At 42.6% G+C, this 22,239-nt stretch overlaps 1 protein-coding gene across 1 annotated transcript in view; it reads left to right on the forward strand.

Annotated features, from left to right (window-relative positions):
• Positions 1–20,981, forward strand: part of NDUFA10 (NADH:ubiquinone oxidoreductase subunit A10) — a 126,886-nt gene extending 105,905 nt beyond the window's left edge. The window contains exons 10-11 of the mRNA XM_029606492.1: positions 14,241–14,349; positions 20,502–20,981. Coding sequence (XP_029462352.1) covers positions 14,241–14,349; positions 20,502–20,570 — 178 coding nt within the window. The 3' untranslated portion in view covers positions 20,571–20,981. The remainder of the gene's footprint in view (positions 1–14,240; positions 14,350–20,501) is intronic.
• The last annotated feature ends 1,258 nt before the right edge of the window (positions 20,982–22,239 follow it).

Here is a 22,239-nt window from a genome sequence, read left to right on the forward strand (position 1 = left end):
ATAGGGTTTCTGAACTGCAGGCTTGGTCTTGCCAGGAGCTATTTCTCCAGGTGACTCCAGGAGCAGTACAGCTGCATACTGTTCCTTCCTTTTTACTGAAGGTTATCATCTGTTGCGACCCTTGGATGTCAAAAGGCATATTGTTAGGTATCTGGAAGATTCTGATCCTTTGCGGAAGTCAGATCATTTGTTTGTCCTTCATGGCAGTACTAGGCAGGGAGAGCCAGTCTCGTGGGCTACAATAGCTCATTGGATTAAGGAGGTAGTCTCGGCTGCTTATGTGGATGCTGGGAAGCAGTTACCTAGTCAGGTTAGGGCTCATTCAACCAGGGTTCAGGCAGTGTCTTGGGCAGAAGTTAGGTTGTTGTCTCCCATCAACATTTGCCGATCTGCGATATGATCCTCCTTAAACACCTTAACCAAGAATTATCGTCTGGATGTTCAGGCCTGGGAGGATGCATCCTTTGCACGTGCGGTTTTGACTGGACCGCGGGCAGCCTCTTGCCCTATTCGGGAGTAGCTTGGGTATATCCCACTTGTTCTGGATTCATCTGACTGGATGCTAAGAAATGAGAAATTACTATTTACCTGGTAATTTCCTTTTCTTTAGGACAGTCAGATGAATCCAACTTCCCTCCCTTGGCTGCAGAATGATTGCATAATAATCCTCCTGTGCGCCTGCTTGTTACTGGGATTACTGTTAAGTGTTACTCCTGTCCTTTGACTAGTGTTATTACATTCTGGTTTGAGTGCAATGTTGCCTGTTGGCTGACTATTGCAGTAGTTAACTATTTTTAATCTAGTTTTTTGCTAGTCTGTCCACAGTTGCTTTTGAAGAAAATACTGGCAGGCTGATGAACTGCAGGGGTATGTATACTGTCACGTCAGTTTGCTCCGCCTCCATCTGCTGGTAGAGGTGCATAACCTACTTATTCTGGATTCATCTGACTGCCTAAAGAAAAGGAAATTATCAGGTAAGTAGTAATTTCTCATTTTTCAATTTCAAGCATCCAAGCAATTACAATCCCCAACATGGCCATGTTTCGCCATGGGGGCTGCATTGGGAGGGACCCAAAGAAGCAAATTTACATCTAAGAACATAAGGCTTGCCATACTGGGTCAGACCCAAGGGTCTATCAAGCCCAGTATCCTGATTTCAACAATGGCCAAGCCAGGTCACAAATACCTGTCAGGATCCCAAGGGATATATAGAGTCCAAGCTGCTTATCAAAGAATAAGCAGTGGATTTCTCTAACTCTACCTTAATTGTTAATGGACTTTTCCTCAAGGAACTTGCCCAAAACATTTTTAAACTCAGTTATACTAATAGCTTTCACCTCTTCTTCTGGCAACAAATTCCAAAGCTTAATTATGCATTGAATAAAAAAAAATATTTTCATTGTGTCCCCTGGTCTTTTTACTTTTCAAAAGAGTAAACAGCTGATTAACATTTACTCGTTACATTCCACTCATTTTATAGACCTCTATCGTATCTCCGCTTAGCCGTCTCTTCTAAATAAAGAACAAAAAATTATAAATAGAACAGTGGCAAAATCAACAACTAGAAAAGTACGTGCAATTAGTACATACCAAGTTGTAATTCATAATATAAATGCAAAAATGAAACACTCTGGACAACTTGCAAGACTGCAAGTACTTTGTCACTACAGACCTGTAAGTGAATTTTCAAAGAGACACTCCCCACAATTTGCCTTAGAAAATTTGGTCAGTGTGCACACTGATGGTATTTTGCTCCTATTTGGGAGCAGGAGTAAATTATGCACAGTGTTAACTCCGCATCTCTTCCCTGCAGGCAGAAAAGTATGCATATCTTTACCTGCACTAAATTGTTTTTACGTGGGTAAACACACATTTACTAGCATGAGAACTTCAGATTTTTGTCCCCTATGTTACTATGTTAAGTGCAAAGGAACAGAAGAGGACCGGAAAGGTCATCTACATACCTTACCCAGTAGCCCAGGAGAGGACTGCAAAGGCCACCATGAGCTATCCAGGCTTCAGTCTCCACACCCCCAGCTTCCAAAGGCCCTGAACCCCTTGCAACAGAAAAGGACTGGAAGGGCTCATCTGCATACCTTACCCAGCAGCTCCGGGAAAGGACTCCAAAGGTCACCACGAGCTATCCAGGCTTCAATCTCCACACCCCCAGCTTCCAGAGGCCCTGCATCTCTTGCAGCAAAGGAGGACCGGAACACATGAGCTTAACAGTGCATGTGCCTCAAAACCCCTTACTATAAATTTACTACAGATTTGATATAGAAGGAATTTAATTCAAGAGTCAATAAAGTAGGTTAATAGGTAGCTCCACCTTAACCAAAGTGGAACCAAGCTGCTGGCACTAACCTTTAAAAAGAAGGTAGCACAGCTTTTAAACTAGATGATGGGGGAAAACTAACAATCACTCAGAGTCACATGGTTTGGAATGATAATATCTTTGAAGGTTATTAAAGGAACAGAAAATTAGGACACCTCAGTAGAGAGGTTACAACAAATGCTAATGTGGACCAGGTGCCTTTTAAGTAAGGAGCAGACAGAATAGAAAGATTCCAATTGACCCCTGTCAACTAATAAGTGGGTTGTTAAACCTAAAAACATGTTTGTATATGTGTCTGTATACAAATGCTAGAAATCTAAAAAATAAGATGGGAGAGTTAATGTATAGCACTGAATGAAGGGATAGATATAATTGGCATCTCAGATCTAGTAGAAGGAGGATAAACTAATGGGACACTGTAATACTAAACTATATCAAAATGATAGGCTCGATCAAATTGGTAGAGGGGTGGCACTGTATATATTAAAAGAGCATTGAGTCAAACAGGATAACAGTTCTGCAGGAAACAAAATGCAATGCTGAATCTTTATGGATAGAAATTCCAGGTAAAAAGGGGAATAAAATAGCAGTGGGGAGTATATTACCATCCACCTGGCCAGAATGAACAGATAGATAATGAAATGCTAAAAGATTAGAGAAGCTAAGAAAATCAGTAGCACACTAATGGGTAATTTCAATTACCCCAGTATTAACTGGGTGAATGTCACATCAGGACATGCTAGAGAGGTAAAATTTCCAGATGAAAGATTTTCATGGAGCAACTGATACAAGAACCAAGAAGAGAAGAAACTATTTTAGACCTAGTCCTTGGTGCAACTGGTAACAGTGTTGGAACCACTTGGCAATAGTGATCACAACATGATTAAATTTGACTTAATAACTGGAGGGAGGACACTAAAGGAATTTACTGTAACAGCATTTAACTTCAAAAGGGTAACTATGATAAAATAAGGAAAATGGTTAGGAAAAAACTGAAAGGAGCAGCTACAAAGTTTAAAAGTTTATATCAGGCATGGACCTTGTTTATAAAGTCATCTTGGAAGCCCAGACCAAATGAATTCACCGCATTAGGAAAGGTGGAAGAAAGGCCAAATGACTACTGGCATGGTTAAAAGGTGAGGTGAGAGAAGCTGTAACAGTTAAAAGAACATCTTTTAAGAAATGGGAAAAAGGATCCGAATTAAGAAAACAGGATCCAACACCAGTTTTATGTGATGCAATATTTATATGACTATCTTCAATCACTAAACCCATTCATGAAGATCCATCCCTTCATGATATGGAGGAGGGTCTCTAACATCTAGTGAGGGCAGTCTATGAAGGATTTGTTACAGTGGTAAGAACATTAGCGACCTTGATTGCAGCATGGCACATGGCATGGCTGTGGGCCGATGACATATGGGAAGATGTACATGAAAAGTTGGCAGATTTGCCTTGCCTAGGGGATAATCTCTTCAGGGAGAAGGTAAAGGAAACTGTCACCCAAATCAGACTAGAACATTGTGGTGCAATCCCTGACCACAGGAAACGAGCAGGTTTTCACGTTGCACCATTTCTATCCACAGTACAAGAGGCTTTTCTACCAGAGGAAGCCCTACTGGCCTTACCAGGGTTACTGTCAACCTTCATATCAACAGCCATGCATTCAACAAGCATCTCCATAATCAAGGAGAAAAGGTAGGCGCCAACAAAAACAGACACCACAATTGGCATCCAATCTGCAGCAGCCTTTTTAAGAAGAACACCATCACAGCAACAGACACCAGTAGGGGGCAGAATCCAATCTTTTTCAGACTCATGGTCAAAAATAACAGACCAAAGGGAGTTAATGATAGTCTAAAAGGGTTATTGTCTAAACCTCAAGAGCCAGCCCCAAACACCCCACCTATCCCCGCTTGCACTCGATCGATTCCAACTAGATCTCCTAATCCTGGAAGTGCAAGCCTTCCTGCAGCAGCATGCCATATAAGAGCTGGCACGCTCCCAGGTCAGTCAGGGCTATTACTCCAAATATGTCCTCATTCCCAAAAAATCAGGGGGTCTCCAGCCCATACTGGACCTCAGGGGTCTCAACAGGCACCTGTGCAGGGAAAAGTTAAAGATGACTTCCCTCTGCACCATCCTGACTTTCATCCATCAATGGAATTTGGATGTGTTCCCTGTACTTCAAAGATGCTTATGCTCATATACCTATGCACCCATCCTGTTGGCGATACCTGTGCTTTCATGGTGGGGGACAACATTATCAGTACAAGGCTAATAGCCACTGCCATTAGCAATGGTAACATGGAATAGACTTAGTTTTTGGGTACTTGCCAGGTTCTTATGGCCTGGATTGGCCACTGTTGGAAACAGGATGCTGGGCTTGATGGACCCTTGGTCTGACCCAGTATGGCGTTTTTCTTATGTACTCCCTTTTGGCCTGTCGTCGGCCCCAAGAGTGTTACAAAGTGTGGTGGTGGCACACCTACACTGGTTGGGAGTGCGGATGTTTTCTTACTTGGATGATTAGTTAATAACAGCCCCCTCAGTTCTCACACGGAGTTGACATCACCTGTCTGGAGGATCTCTGTTGTGTTATAAATTACAAAAAATAAAACTTATATCAGACTCAACCAATACTGTTCATAGGATCTCGGATAGACTCAATTCAGTCCAGGGCCATCCTACCAGACAACAGAATCGTCAAACTTTGGAACCTAGCCAGATGAATACAGCTTCAGTTGGCTGTGCCAGCTCAGCTCAGTCTCTCATTATTAGGCCATCTGGCAGCAGCGATACATGTGGTCCCATTAACTCATCTACACATGAGACGTCTGCAGTGGGGATTGAGAGCGCAATAAAATAAGTTCCTACACCTACTTTCATCTCCAATTGTCATAACCAACTTCATGAAGAAAGACATAGCATGGTTGCTATGCCCAGGGGTACTGAAATTAGGAGCCCCTCTACAGCCATAACCCCACTAATGATAATCACCAAGGATGCCTCCAACTGGAGCTGGGGCACACATCTACAATTAAAGACACAAAGTCTATGGTCACCCTGAGAGTCACATTACGAAATAAACTTGCTAGAAATAAGAGCAATGCATCATGCCCTCAAAGCATTCCGGCACATACTCGGAGGCCAACACATAATATTCCACACTTTCAGTCAGGTAACAATGTATTACCTCAACAAGGAAGGGGGAACGGGGACTTGGATCCTCTGCCAGGAAAACTGCTAATCTGGCATTTGGCAAAAATCAACTTTGCCTTCCTGCAGGCAGTTTACTTTCCGTGGATCGTAAACACAGAAGCAGACAAACTCAGCAGAGTATTTCAACCACACAAATGGGCTCTATCTCAAGCAGTATCCGACTATGTCTTCCATCACTGGGTGCACCCTTGGATAGATCTGTTCACAATCGAGCAGAAAAAGAAAGTGGGTCGATTCTGCTTCCTCTGACCAAGCCGTTAGAGGCCCTGGATGCATTCCTAATCTCATGGTCCCAGGAACTCTTATACGTTTTCCCACTGTTACCACTAATTGCAAAATTAGAATAGAAGTGCATACAAGATCAAGCCAAGATGTGGACTGCCAATTACCTATTAAGTCACAAGGCTAGAACTTGAGTCTAATCCTGGATTTTGAGCTTTCTATGAGCCCTCACATAAAATTGGTTGTGTCATCTTTTTATAAAGCTACGCATCCTATATAGATTAAAACCATTGTTTGGAGGGAGAAGCCAGATGACTGCAAGCTCATAGATGCTGAACTTGCTACCTCTGATTTCTTCTTTTATTTATTTCCACATGGCTCCTAAGAGTAAGGAGAAGGTGAGAGTCTTTCCCTCTGAGAATGCTTGCCTTCCCAGTCAGCAAGTTATTACTATCTATCTATCTATCTATCTATTTATTTAACAGCTTTAATATACTGATATTCGTTTGCACATTATATCGGTTTACATGGAACGTATAGGGGTACAAAGAACATGATGAAAACAACATTGACATATTGGTTTACAAGGAACATATCGGGGTACAACTAACTTTGCATCCACAATTCCTGTTCTACCCAGAGACCAGGTCCCTGTTATAGGGCCAGCTGTGGGAGCGCTGACCCAGCCTGAGAAAGAGGTTTCCCTTAGTCCAAGGGAATAAGATTACCCGCCGGCAGTCAGAAGCGACCCCTCCCAAGAGACAGCATCGATGCAGGATGACATTTTCTCTCCAGCACCTGTGCAGGAGGGAGCCGAGGAGGGTTTGCTTTCTGCTTCATTTCTACAGGAATGTGAGGTGGCTCCCAGCATTGAGGATTTGCCTTGTCAAGCACTTGATGCCTCGGTGGGTGAATGCTTCAAAGTGGCTGTTGCTTCTGGCTTGCCTATCGAAGAAGGTTCCTCTGCTAGTGAGTTCTCACAGTTTCTCCAAAAACAGCGGTAATGATTCTGGATTCTCTGTGGGAGATGATGGCCAAGTTTGGCCAAATTTTATGTGCCTCTACTATTAAAATGAATTCCTTTGCTTTAAAATTGGAGCCTCAGGTTTCCAGACATGAGACACAAATACTATAGCATGGGAAACAGCTTTTTGAGCTCAAAGAAGACATGGGGAAGATGCAAGGAACTCAATCTGCTGTAATGCAAGAACTAGGAGTGCTGTACCAAAGGATTGACATGTTGGAGAATTTTTCTAGAGGGCTTCATCTCCGTATTTTGAATTTCCCTAAAATTGTGAGAGAACGTCCCTGGGTCACCTCTTTAAAAAAAAAAAATTAGTGGAATTTTTGGACATGCCTTCTGAGATGCTCCCTGCTGTGAATAAACTGACATTTTTGTCATCTTCTGCTCGGTCTAATATTATGTTTGTTCAAAATGCTCCTGTTTCTTCTCTTAATTTAACTGAATTTCTGGAAACATCTGGGCCAGAAATTGAAAGAGCCACCTTTACTTTTTTTTGAAGCCGATTTATGTAAAGGGATGGGTGTATATTTCAGGAATTTTAAATGTAGATTTCCTAGGTCAAAAGAGGAGGATTTTTCCGGATTTATTACGGATGAGACAAAGAAGGAAGACTTTATTGGTTTTTAGACAACATTCTTTGTCGTTAGGTGCTTGTTTTGTTTTGCGTTATCCTTATAAAAGTTCTCGTCTTTTCTCCTGATCAACTTAAATATTTCTTAGAGGCTAGAAGGATGTTGACATCTTCTCCTGCGCCTGTAGAGATCTAGTAAAATCTTGTAAATTAGTTTAAATTCAGGGATCATTGTAACTCGCTACTGTCTTTTCTTCGTGGATTAGGTTTCCTTATTTCTCCCATTTTTTTCTCTCTGTCCCTCATTTGTTTCTTTTATGATGGAGGTTATATTTAGATAGGCTTGAATATATTATTGCCTTGTAGTTTATATTGTTAATCTCCTTGTTTCTGTACAAAGTTATTTTGTGGTTTGTTAAATTGAAATTGCATTAAAAATTTAGAAAAAAAAATTGCTTGATCCTGTGATTTTCGTACTATGTTGCAGGTCTTGGTTTTTCTTGGTTTGTAGTATTGCAGTTACCTCTTCATCGGGTTCCTGGTGAATTCTTTGAGAGCCCTACAAATTGTTGAGAATTCTGCCTATATTTCAACTGCAATTCTTGACCATATAAATTCCGCACTGTACTCCCTGCACTGGTTACTGATTCAGTGGTGGGTTAGATTGAAAATTGCATTGTTAATCCATTAATTTATTCATAACACCTCCACCCCATGGATTATCTCCATTCTCTAGATCTACAACCCACCTTGATCAGTTAGATCTGCTAATTGTGGCTTATTAGAAATTCCCTCAGAAGTGGGCCTTCTTGGTCGCAAGCTCAATTTTTTGGAATTTCCTTGCAGAACATCTTTGCTTGATGGAAGATATGTCTCAATTCCAAAAACCTTTAAACATTTTTCTCTTTCAAGGTGCTTTTGATCTAACAGATTGATCACAGCTATTAACTTTGTTACTCCTGTTTTGTCTGATACTTTTTTAGGTATTGTTAGTTTTGGTCTCTTATAAACATATGATATGACTACATGTGTAGTATTGCTGTTGCAGCTAGACATTTGTTTATATCTGTTATTGATTTTTGAGTTGTTTTATGTATCCTTGCTTTGAGATTATGAATGTTTTATTGTACCACACATTGATCATTGAGGAGTGTGGGTGAGAAATGTTTTAAATAAAGAAATAAAATAAATCTGCTCACTGTCAGTAGTTCATGATGACTTTCAGGAAAGCCACATCACTGAGGGATGGCTTCTAGGTAGGTATGCTGTTCTTGCTACAACCACACAGCTATCAATCTCTGCTGCTTATTTTCTTTTCCTGATATATAGGTGGACTTATTGCTTAGGCCCAAGGGGCCCACTCCAGCCTCTGTTTGGGTACAGCCCTACTGCCTATCAACAAGAGATATATGACTTAACTCTTCTCTGCCCTCTCCCTTACAGGAGAGGGCAGAGAATATCCCTGAATATTCACTCAACCTTGTTCATGATTCTGCTGGCATACCCACAGACTGCAGAAGATGTGCACTACAACAGGACCCACCAGCAAACTATGGCAGTTATTGAGCAAACCTTTGGCCTACTCAAAATACAATTCCGGTGCCTGGCCAGATCTGGGGAATGTCTTCTCTACTACACCAAAGTCTGTGAGATCTTTCTATCCAACTGCATGCTTCATAACCTCACCAAAACCAGAGGTCTGTCATCTCTAGAAGGACTAGTTGATAATCTTGAGAATGAGAAGGGCATTTGACCTGAGTGCTGAGAATTGCAAGAGATACATCACCATACTCACTAACAGGCTGTAGAAGAAAGGAACCCTCCGATTCAAAGACATTTTCCACGGTAAATATGCATTTATTACAAGACAATGGTGATATTAGTGCATAGAAAGCAAATGATTCCTTCCTAGGCAGTCCTATCTTTTTGGAGGTCTTGGATTGGCCCAGTCTGGTGCTCCTTGTCACAGATCACTTTTTACAGTGCCTTCAGAGGACATGGACACTGAGGATAATGGCAAGAGATATAAACTGCAAGAAGGCTGTAATATGGAGAGTAGCTTTTGAGAAGCTGAAGGTCTGACAGCTGTGTAGTGTGCCTCTTCAGGTGCAGCATATGACGAGTTCATCCCTGTGGTAGAAGAAGTGGGAATTTCCTTTGCTGTGGTGGAGATGTAGCTGGAGGATACATCGAGTGCAGGTGCTATACTCAGTTGAGGATGAGGTCCCATTATGATGGTGGCGGACTCATTGGGGGAGCCTTCCACTGGGCTGGAGGACGAACAGGCAATGGAACAATTCAAGGTGGTGGTAGTGCTACTACAAATGATTGGGAGGCTGAATCCAGGGACCGGTGGCTTCTATGGTGCATTCTATACTGACTGCAGTTGGCAGAGTAGCATCCGCTGCAACATCTCCCCCAAACAGCAGTCATCCTGCAGCATTCTGCTAATGCCCTGGATCTCCTAACAGACACACCGCATTTCCTCATGTATCACTTCCTTCAGGTCCTGGATGTCCTGCCATAGGTCTGTGATCTGGTCTGCAACTCTTATATTTAATTGCAGCAAATGGCTTGCTCCTGCAGTACAAGGCATCTCTTCTCTAACAGAGAAGCTAAGCTGCCCTCTTCAAAGTGCCTAGCCTCCCCCTCATCTCCAGCATACCTCGGGAGTAGTTGGCTGGGTATAGGTGGCCCTCAACGACTATTCCTGTTCCTCCACCAGTCTGGTGGTGCTCAGCATCTGCCTCCACCTCCTTCTCATTCTCCTTTTTGTTAGTCCTGGACTCTTCTGACTCCTCCTCATCCTCACCGTCTTTCTCCGGGCTTTCTGGCAGTACTTGTGCATACAATTAAGCCTCTTCTAAGAACACTGGTTTCAGGACCATCAGATTCTTGGTGTTATGTTTGGCAGCTCACAAGATGGCTCCATAAATCACCTCACCCCTGACATCATCAACAGCGCTCTGTGGCCAGTACACATAAGCATAATATTGGTATGACTCTACTTCAGGAAACCCATCTATCTGAAGAGGAGTTTAAGATGTTATAGAGGGAATAGGTGAGGGTTTGTTATGCTGCATCTACCACAGTTTCCAGGAAGGCGGAAGTTACTCTACTACTACATAAATCCTTATCAATTAAAGAGCAGAAAGTTGTAAAGGATGAGGAGGGTAGATTTGTTATCTTTCTTAGGCAAATATTTGGGGAGACGTTAGGATTGTGTTTTATTTATGCCACTAATAGTTATAATCCTACATTTTCTTGGATTTAGTCACGTTCCTAATAGAGATTGGGGATATCCCCTTAATCATGGGGGTGATTTTAATTGCAAAGTAGACCACATGTTGGATAAAGACAGCTTAGGAGAGTGGCTCTGGGACAAAAGAAAGGGATACCTTTTTGTGAAATATATTGGGGCTGGTGGATGCTTGGAGTCCCCTACATCCAGTAGAGAAAGAATGTACGCATGTCTCCAGGGCCCATCATTGCTGGACCGGATTGGGCTAGCTTTTGATATCCTAAAGTAATCTATCTAAAATCCAATTTGCTGCTATAGAGCCCTTTTACGATCTCAGATCATGCCTCCGTGCTGTTAGAATATTCTTTTGAAAGATGAGATAAATGTATATGGCGTATGCCTTCCCATCTTATAGAGGAGGAAGCTTTTAAAAAGTTTTGTAGGGAAAAATGGGAGGAGTTGGTACAGCATATGCAGCATGTAGACATGCTGCAACTATATTTGGAAACAGTGAAGGTGGTGCTGTGGGGGGAGATTTTCTCCTACTCTATGCGTAAAAAGAAGCAGATGAATCGAGAATTGCTCAGATTAGAAAAACATTAAAGCACAAAGAGTGCTGGCAAGAGATATGACTGAAGCTAACAGGGTCAGCTTTTTTGCCTTACAAGGACATGTTAATACTTTGATACACCAAAGAACCATAAACAGCTTACTCTATCAAAAGCATAGATTTTTTTATTTTAGAAATTAAGTGGGGAAGAGTCTAGCATGATTAATTAGATCCTCGAATGGGTCCCATTTAATCCCAATGGTGTGGGATGAACATGGAATTGAATATTAGACTAATAAACAAGTGAGGTTTTGAAAATATTTTATGCTCAGCTGTATGAAAGAGGGATCCAAGTTCAATAACTTTAGATTCTTTATGTGCAGGACTATAATTGCTGCAACTAGGGGAAGACCGTCTACACAGCTTAATCAGCCTGTTGCGGGAGATGAACTATTTTGAGTAATTAAGGACCTTAAACATCATAAAGCCCCTGGTCCAGATGGGTTTACAGCAGAATTATTTAAGAACCTTCAGTCACTAGGGAAACTATTTCAGGAAATAGTGCAGGTGGGAGAGCTGCCTAGATCTATGAAAGAAGCCTTAATAATAGTACTTACAAAAAAGGGGCAAGATCTGGAATTACCTGCATCATATAGACCAATATCCCTGTTTAATACAGTCATTAAGATATATGTAAAAGTATTGGCAAATAGGTTGACAGACCTAATACCTGATCTAGTCTCCCCTGAACCAGGTGGTTTTCATCTCTGGGTATACAGTGACTGCAGATGTACACAGGATTTTAGCAAGCTTAGTAACTGATTCACTAAGGGTTTTTCCTATAGACACACAATGGGAGAAAAGCCTTAATGAATATGGCCAACAAACAGATATACAGTCACTTTTTATAAGCTTTGACATAAAAAAGGCTTTTGACCATTATCCTGGGATTACGGTATTTATTTACCGTGTGTTACAGTGGTATGGGTTTTGCGGCGAGCATGGCTTTTTGCTCCGCAAAACAGGAAAAAGAGAAGCTAAAACCCGCGTCTCCCAAAATGGCCGATGGCGCGGGAGCTATGTCGACAGAGGATTTGGATGCCACACTAGTGACAAAGCTTACAGAGGCCATTGTGTTGACCCTAGATGATCGCTTCTCCCATATTTCCACACAAATAGAAGAATTAAAATCCTCTTTCAGATCTGGGTCTTCGCTTGGATCATGCAGAGGGCAGAATTTCTATATTGTGGAAGCTGATGTCCTGCAGTTGGAAGAACAGGTGCACAGCCTTGAAAAAGATATGCAAGAAAAAACCGCAAAGCTGGATGATTTTGAAAACCGAGCCTGCAGGAAGAATCTATGCTTTGTGGGTGTAGTGGAGGAAGATTCCACTATTAATGTGGTCAAGTTATTGGAAAATTGGCTGTTAACAGAGCTGGGCCTTTCTGAACTTCGAGGTAAAATAAGTTTTGAAAGCTCACCATATAGGGCCTAAGGTGCCAGGGAGTCCTAGGCCCAGAATTGCCATTGATTGTCTCATTACTCATATAAAGGTATGATTTTTCATGCCTTTTACCAAAAAAAAGCGATTGTTTTATAAGGAACACAAAGTGCTGATCTTCCAAGATTTTTCTAACCTTGTGATGCTGCAACAACACGAATTCTCCTCCGTTTGTTCCAGTCTAGCTCAACATAACATCCAGTTTGCTTTGCAATACCCTGCTCAGATTTGAATATGGCATGACTTTCGAGTTGTGAGCAAGCCCAGCAATATGTGCAGCAATTACAGCTTAAGGAGATGTGAGGATTTGTATTTCAGCTCCCTTCCACAGATACAAGCTGTGGTAACGATGGCTGGACTGTTCGTTACCTTTTGATCTTCTATGTGAAGACCATGGCTTGTACTCTTAAGTGCATGGATTGTTTTGCTTTCCTCGGCTTCAAACTGTAGTTACCGTAGCTGGATTCTTTTTTATTTTTTTATTTTCTATATGGTGATGAGGTTTGCACCAAACCTGCAGGGCTTGATTTTTTAATTTTACCTCTGACATGATCTGTTTTGATCTCCATGCTCTCTTCTTTTTTCCCTGCGGGGTATTGTTTTGGACGAGGATAAAAGTGGCTGAAATGCTCTTTACTGTCTTACACTTTGTGAGCCCCACTGCTCATAGCACTGTTGTTGCAAGACTGGCTCCCTTAGGAGAAGCATCCAGCCAGCATTATATTTTTTTCTGTATCTGTTCTTTTGTTTTTGTTGAAATTTCTCCAGCTGCGAAGCTCTGGAGTATATTTGAGCTGACTCTGTTTGTTGACTTTTACTTTATAAAGGCTCAAGTAATTTTTTCCTTTTTGAAATGTGCCTGACCCCTGGCAATGCACCCATATGGTGTGGGTAAATTGTCTATGTGTATATGCTGTTCTAACTTGAAGGGGGATTTGTAGGGGTGGCAACCTAGCACATCTGACTGATCCTTTGCCTCTCGTTAGGCGATGGTTGTGCCTTTGGATGCTTGGGGGAGTTGGGTGGTGGAAGGGCTGGGGGATATCGAGGTGTTTTTGCATAACTGTTTTTATTTTACGCAATTATTGTATTAATGTATTATAATTTCTGTTAAGATGTAAGTGATTTTATTATGTGTTGTCTTGTTTATAACTTTTATGAATGTTTTTATGTGATCCGCACCGAACAGATATCTGGAGGTCGCGGAATATAAGATCTTAAATAAATAAAAATAATGTAACACTGGAGCTTGCAGAGGAACAAGTATAAAGAAACAGCAAGAGAAGAAGTGCCATAGGAAATAGAAAGCCTTGGGGTGAGACATGTAGGATCTCCAAACAGCTGATTTTGGGCTGTGACCCAGTCGAGCCTCATTAGTTTATGCCTTGTTAATACTAGAAAATCAACTTCCCTACTCAGAGCCTGGAGGTTGGGAGTCCTAGCAGAATATGATATTTCCTTAACTGTGGACAAGGTGCCAGGAATTTTCAGGCTGGGGAAAGGATAAGAAAAAGCTGATCTTTATCTTAAATAAACAATCAATACTAACTCTGCCTTTCCTTGTTATCTTTAGTGTTGAAGACAAGCAGAGAGTGGCCAATCTCATGACCATCCCCCTCTTCATCCCAGAAGTGACCATCGGAGCCCTTGAGTTTGACCGCGCCTATTACCAGTACAGATCGGTGAGCATATATCTGTCAAGGAGGTCGTAGTTAAAGAATTTCAGGCTGTCCTAAACATGTCAGCTGGGCATTCCCATTCTGGCAACCTCTTTCACTATTCTGCACTTTCTTTAACATCTCATTACCTATATGCGCTTTGTTCTATGTGATCACACAGCCAGGATAGAGCGTAGCCTGCAGGCAGGGTGATGAGCTTAGCACCATTTCACAATTTACTGTGAACTGCTTTGACATCAGTCATTTGTGACATGGTAGTTTCAGGGGATATGTAGAATATCTTTTTCCAGGAGGGACGACTAACAGCCAATATCAGAAAATATTTCTTCACAGAAGAAGGGTGGTGGATGCCTGGCATGCCCTCCCACAAGAGGTGGTGAAAACAAGAACAGTTAATTCAAAAGAGCATGGGACAAACACTACGGATCCGTAAAAGACTTAAAGGGATGGTATAACATTTCTGCATGAGGGTAACCTGCATGGAGCGACAGTTACTACCCTTAACAGAACGCAAGGGGGTAACTGGCAGGAGTGGCAGTTACTTATCATAAGCAAAGTGCTGGATAGACTAAAGGGACCATTCAATCTTTTTCTGCTGTATGTTACTATGTATGTTATGTTTCTTACTTTTTCCTTGTTTGGTGGAAACCTTTGAGCTATTCAATGGAAACTCTTGTGTTGCCTAGAAACATTCAGGCAGATAAGCTAGCCTCGGGTATGCTTTCAGTTCTGGCATGACCACCTTGGTTTCAGCTGCCTAGTGCTATCCAGTGTCCTTTTTTGGACTCTATTTGCTTTCATGTGTATTGCTAGTATGTCGTCAGCAGACTTTGATAAGTCAGTAAAACCTGTTCTGGCACTTTGGAAGTAAATATCTGAGTGTGACTAAATTTATAATTAAGATGATATCTTAAAAGTACTCTAATTGGTGTAATATGATCTGGTTTAATTTTTGCAATGTCTGATATGATTCTTGCACATGAAGACAGCAGACTTTATACACCTGTAGATTCTTTCCTCAGAATGTCTTTTTTATTTCTAACTTTGGAATGAGAGTCATGCAGTCATCATTAATCCCAAATGAAGGTCAAGTAGCCCACCGTGGAAAATGCTGGTGTATTTGGTGTTATCACAGCCAATCCTGTGCAGAGAATCATTTTTATGTTGCTGTAACTGCGCCATCATTTTGAACTGCTGACTGTGGGTGTGGCACATGTGACAGTTTACTGGCATTCAGCTTCTCTTTTGTAGTCCTTTTCTTGCTTACTTGGATTAGATTTCTCATTGGCCTTCCTCTGTGTGATCAACTCCAGTCTTAGAAATCCCTACACTGGTTACCTATCGTATCCAATACAAATTAGCCGTCATTATCCACAATCTCCTGTATAAATCACCTTGGATTACAGCTATTTTGATAATACATACCCCCAACAAGAGCCCTGAGATCAGTGAACCAGAGCTTGCTCGACATTCCTTCCCCCAAAATAGCACACCTTGAAGAGACCAGGGACCGAGCCTTTTCAATTGCTGGTCCTCTATTTTGGAACTCCCTCCCCATTGAAGTCAGAACAATTAAAGAGCCCACATTTTTCAAAAAGGCGTTAAAAACGCCCCTGTGTAGGCAAACCTGCACATCATGATGACATATCAATGACCTAAATTTAAATTAAATTTATGCCTCTGTTGCAGATACACTGTCTTGTTTTTATTCTGTCCTATTTGTTTTATGTATTTTAAATAATGTGTGTGTTTTTCTGTACCCTGTCCTGAACATAGGGTGGGCAATAAATGTTTTAAATTAAATAAATAAAATAGACAACTTGATCTGTATCGCTGTTTAACATGTATCTTTCCTCTCCCGGTTCTTACAAGTATATTGGGCCTTATTCAAAAAGGAGGTGCTGCTCTTTCTGCATCAATGGAAAAATCTTTATTGAATAACGCCTTTTGAGTTCTAATGGTATATATTTTATCAAATCCCATTTCCTCACTAAAGAAGACAGTTGCTTTCCAAATTTCTGTAGTTTTCCCAGAGACCTTAGGTAGGAAAAAAGCCACACAGTGTAGAGGAGTGGGCTGTGTCCCAGGAAAACCAGGGTACAAATCTTGCTGCTGTTCTTTGAGATCTTGGGCAAGTCACTTCCTGCATTGCTTCAGGTACAAATTTAGATTGTAAGACCACTATGAATAGGGAAATATCTACAGTACCTGATTGTAATCTGCTTTGAAGTGCCTGAAAAAGCAGAACATATTTTTAAAAAATAAAAATAAATAAATCACCCTTTTCCTCACGTGTAACCAAATGGACTCAGAACCAGTGGGTATTGTGCTCTTCTGCTAGCAGATGGGAGATGGAGTCAGATTTCAAAGCTGACGTCACTCTAGATATACCCCTGCAGTAACCTCAGTTCTTCAGTATCTCTCTGTCTCCTAGCAGATGCGGACACTATCCCACACACTAGAATAGTGTTAAGAATTACAACAAGAAGAAACAAAAATTACCTTGAAGATCGAGCCACGCTTCTCCTGTGGTGATACCTAAGGGTCCCTCCCCCAGTCGAGAATTCCTGAGGTGATCTCCGATATCCCTCAGAGGTGTGCCTTGGTCCTGTAGCTGGTCCCCGGCGTGGACATAGCCCCTAGTGTGACTGAAAGGCAGCGGGTGCAGAACCGAAAGTGGCGGTGAAGGTAATTCCCTCCCCCCTCCCGCAGCTGGAGACTGTCCGGCACATGATCGGTAAGTGCAGAGACCAGGTAAGCAGAAAACTTTAAATTCAGGTCTCCGGTCTCCAGAGCTCGGATTGCCATACTAAATTCTTCTTCCAGCAAGGTTAAAGGGAGCACCGATCAGGTTGAGCAGCCTTGGTTGGGCTAGGCCCCGATCCGGTGCAAGGGTCCACACATGTGGAGACCCTCGGGGGCATTATCTTACGCGTGGGGGTCGTCGGCGCCATCTTCCCTGCTTGACCGGCAGAATGCGCGGGATAGGCCGGGTGGCCGATGCGCCTAACTTGCCCGCGTCCAATACAGACGCGCGCATAGCTGCGCACAACTGAGACACGGTGCACAACTGAGCGCATCTGTGCACATAACTACACACACAGCTGCGTTTATAACTGCACGCGTGCAAACACAATGGCACCGTGCACCCAAGAAGGCCAGAAGGCACTCCCTCTGCACAGCCTACCACATAAGAGCCGCACAGCCTGAATTGGAGTCCTGTCTGTGTCAACATTGCGAAGAAGCCCAGGGTGAACCTAAGCCTGGTCCCTTGCTGTCGGAGGATGGGTCCAGAACTACCGCCGATAGCTCCCCGGACCTATGCATCTCTGAGATGGCTTCTCCACAGGAGGGCACCTCTGGGGCCCCTACTCCAACTCCCCCTGGGATTAACAAGGGATTTTTCCAAGGCCTGCAATCCTTCATTCAGGCACAATCAGCCCGGGCTCAACCCCTGCTGAAAGCACAAGATCCTCCCGGCCCTGCTCGGATGCCTCAAGACATGCTTCGCCTAACCAAGAACTTCCCTGACAGGGATCCAGACACCTCAGATGATGAGGGTGACTCCCTGGAAGAAGGAGAAATCCCTCCAGGAATGGAACCATACCAAACCATGCTTCACTTCTTCCACAAGGATGTATTACCAGCCCTTGTTTCCCAGAATCTGAAGATGCTAGGTATTCCAGGCATGGACCCTATGGCGGAACCAAAGGGTCCCTTCGTAAGGCCTCATGCTACTTTCCAATGATGGAAGCCATCCAGGAACTGATTGACCTGGCGTGGGATACCCCGGAGGCCAGCTTCAAAGGGGGTCGAGCCTTGGAAGCCCTATATCCTCTAGATCCAGCGACCAAGGAACGCCCGCGTTTCCCGAAAGTGGACGTTATGGTCCATGCCATCTCAAAGAGAACAACTATTCCTGTTGAGGGAGGGGCTGCATTGAAAGATACTTAAGATAGACGACATCCTCAAGCAGGCCTTCGACGCAACAGTAATGACACTACAGATTGCTTTCTGCTGCACACTGGTGGCACGTTCCTGCTTGCTCCTTTTGAGAGAGGCAAATAATTCTGGAACGTATACCGGTGAGACGATGGAACCTGCAGCAGCTTTCCTGACGGAAGCAAGTTCAGACTTGTTGCGTACCTCAGCCAGGGGCGTTGCCTCGCTAGTGGCAGCCAGAAGACAACTATGACTATGGAATTGGTCTGCGGACGTGACATCTAAAGCGAATCTCACAAGAATGCCCTTTAAAGGATCTGTCTTGTTCGGAAGCGAATTGGAGAAGTTAGCCAGCAAATGGGGAGAATCCCCAGTGCCTCGGCTACCGGAAGATAGGAGTAAAAGATCTCAGGGTCCCTCCCCCAGAAGAACCAAGGGCAGAGGATCGTAGTGCTTTAGACCCTACAGGAACTCGCAGTTCCAGGCACCTTGTCCCTCTGGAAGGTCCCAGCCCTTTCGGAACCAACAGACCAAGAGAGGGACAGGCTCTAGCCGTGCTCCACAATGAGAATGGGCCGACCCATCTACAGGAAGAGGAGATAGGGGGTCGACTTGCCCTCTTCTACCAAAGATGGGTCGAGATAACGTCAAACAAATGGGTACTAAGCATCATTCAAGAGTTCTACAGCATCCCTGGAGACAAATTTATGATGTCACCCTGCCACTCCCACACCAAGAGACTGGCAGTGGAAACCACTCTAACAAGACTACTCAGCCTGAAGGTAATAACTCTGGTTCCCACACCCCAACAAAATATGGGGCGCTATTCCATCTATTTTATCGTTCCCAAGAAAAAAGGATCTTTCCGACCCATCTTGCAACTCAAGAACGTCAACCGCCATCTGCAGATACTACACTTCCACATGGAAACTCTTTGATCCGTCATAATGGCAGAACAACTAGGAGAGATTCTAACCTCCCTTGTCCTCTCTGAAGCCTACCTTCACATTCTAGTCCATCAGGACCACCAGCATTTTCTACACTTTGCGATACTGGGTCACCATTACCAGTTCCGAGCGCTACCTTTTTGGCCTAGCAACCGCCCCCAGAACATTCTCCAAAATTATGGTGGTCGTGGCGGCAACACAAAGGAAGGAAGGGATCTTGGTACACCCTTACCTGGACGACTGGCTGATCAGAGCAAAGTCTTCGGAAGAGAGCCGGCAGGTGACTAGCAGAGTCAAGGAACTACTGCAGGAACTCGGTTGGGTCATGAACACGGGCAAGAGCAGTCTGCAGCCCTCTCAGAGTACCTGGAGGCCCGTTTCGACACCAAACAGAACAAAGTCTTCCTCCCTCCCCTAAGGAGAAGCTTATAATACTTCCCTGAGTCATCTTCGAGCACACTCCACCAGAGCATATGAAGAGAAGATATACTGTGTAGAAAAAATTTGCAAAATATGGATTTCCATTCTTGCCTTGATGAGCCATTATTGAGTGGACATATGGGTGACACTGAGCATGGCAATGAATAAATGAGATCTCCAGGCACTGTGTAAAATATTCTGAGGCTCTGCCATGCCACATCCCACATGTTCTGACTACTGAAGAATGTAATAAACTGGGAATTTTCTTTACTATCAATTGTATTTTTAACTTATAGAAGGAGGACTGTCTCTCCAAAGAAATAGTTGGTGCATGCTGGTCAGTTCAACACCTGTTGAGAGATTTTTTTTTTTTTTTTACAGCATCTCAGTCCTGGAGAAGTACTCAGATTGGAGCAATCGGAGCCATTGCTGAGAATAAGGGAATAGGACTGGAGTAATGAAACCTATAACATCTTTGTTTTGAAAAAAAATGCCGTTTCAAAAAAGTTGGGATGTAGTAACCCACTGGTCATAGCTCCTGCAGGAGTTAATAGTACAGACACGGGTAGTAAGTAAAATTCCCATTACCTTCAAACCCATAAATAAAGGTACTGGACATAACTTAAAATCATGCATTGGCCTCATGGTTTCAGTGTTTAAATACTTTTCAAAAATTGACTTTGAAAAACTGAAGCTTTTTAAGTTAATGAATTTACTGCAGTTATTTCTATTAGCTGTCAGTAAATCCTGCTTTCACTGTACTGTATATAAAATGTAAATCCCAAATATAGTTGCTTCTACAATAGTGTGACTTTTTAGTGCTCACTATGAACTTCTCTCTTTCAGCTTCCTGGTAGGAAATATGGTGAAGGATACAATGCGGATATTGGCGACAAGTGGATTTGGTTGAAGTGATTTCTGCTGATTCTTCCAAGAAGGTCTTTGCTAACTGACCACTGAACTTTAATCATGGTAACAAATAGCACGCCCTAGTACCAACACCCCAACTCTCTGGCCAGAGTTAGAATGCCCAGCTTTACCTAAATCAGCAGTACTGAAGATGGGAAACCCATTTATCTTGATAGAAGATCTCTAACACATACTCCTATTATGATTAAGGACTGCTCTTTGAGGGGAGGGCACATATTTGTAATATAAATATGTCATCTTGCATTATTGGTGATAGCAGTGAAGAAAGAGAGGCAGTGAGAGTAACTGCATGTGCTATTTTAAACTAGAGAGTCAACAGTAATGAGGGCCCATGACTGAAGTTCTGTGCTATGGTGTGTTCTTCCTTTGAATTTACAATAAAAATTAAATCTATTATTTCTTTGTAAAGTGTTCTCTAATAAATATTTTGTCTAGCCTGAGAAAATTCCGTTGCTTACCCTGTCACTCTGTGTGCTTATTCATTGCTCATAGAACTGTTAATCCTTCCTCACCACCTGCACAGTAGAAAAACTTAACATGAAAGTTAGTAACTGTAATAGAGTAGCAAACTATTCAAAATACTTTGGTCTATGCAGCATTAAATCACCACACTGAATGGAATTGTATTCTTTACAGTTAATCACAAAGGGGCCGATTCTGTAAAGTGCGCTCAACCGTGCACACTGTAACGCATTTGGCTAGAGGTCCGATTGCCAACTAGAACAGCTGGTAAACAATTTTGGCATTTAAATGACAGTTTATTAAATGATAAAAACTTCGTGGAGTCCTTGACTAGTGAAATTCAGTATTATTTAACTCTAAATAGCACAGAAAGCATAGCACCTGGAACGATCTGGGACTGCTTAAAGGCGGTTGTTTGGGGGAAGTTAATCTCAAGGGCCAGTTTTCTTACAAAAGAAAGGAATGCTAAGCGCTTACATATCATGCAGCGCATTGCCAAATTAGCTGTCTGCCATAAGCGTTCCTTAAATCCCAGGAAGCTTGACCAACTGGAATCTACCAGAAGAGAATTGCAAACTCTCAACCTAGATAAAATAGCATTTCAATTAGATCTGCTATGCCAGACTCACTTTGAATTTGGCAAGAAGGCTGGAAGCTAGGAAGCTTAAGGAAAGAGCAGCACAATCTCTTATCACTAGAATCAAGGACTCCAAAGGGGTGATCTTACAAGATGCGAGTGAGATTTACAATCGTTTTACCTGCTTCTATGAAGAATTGTATGCATCAGAGGACCTGGGGGGAGATAAAATTATTGATGAGTATTTGGAAAGGGTAGAATTACCATCTCTCACGGAAGAAGCTAGTAGGTTTTTGAATGCCGAAATCACGCACGCCGAGCTTTATCAGGTGATTCAAGGTCTGAAGTTAGGGAAGGCCCCAGAATTAGATGGTTTCACCACCAAGTTCTACAAAGTCTTCCAGACTGTGTTGATTCCACCCTTACTTCAGATGTTTAATGCTATGAGGCATGAGGGCTCAATATCTCAAGATGCAAACCTGGCAGGTATCACCATATTGGCTAAGAGTGGGAGAGATCCTACACTTTGTGGGTCTTATCACCCTATATCCTTGATTAATGTCGATTTAAAATTATTAGCTAAGATACTAGCAACCAGACTAGGTAAGGTGGCCC

The sequence above is a fragment of the Rhinatrema bivittatum genome, chromosome 6 (assembly GCF_901001135.1).
Source record: "Rhinatrema bivittatum chromosome 6, aRhiBiv1.1, whole genome shotgun sequence".
NCBI classification, from domain to species: Eukaryota; Metazoa; Chordata; class Amphibia; order Gymnophiona; family Rhinatrematidae; genus Rhinatrema; species Rhinatrema bivittatum.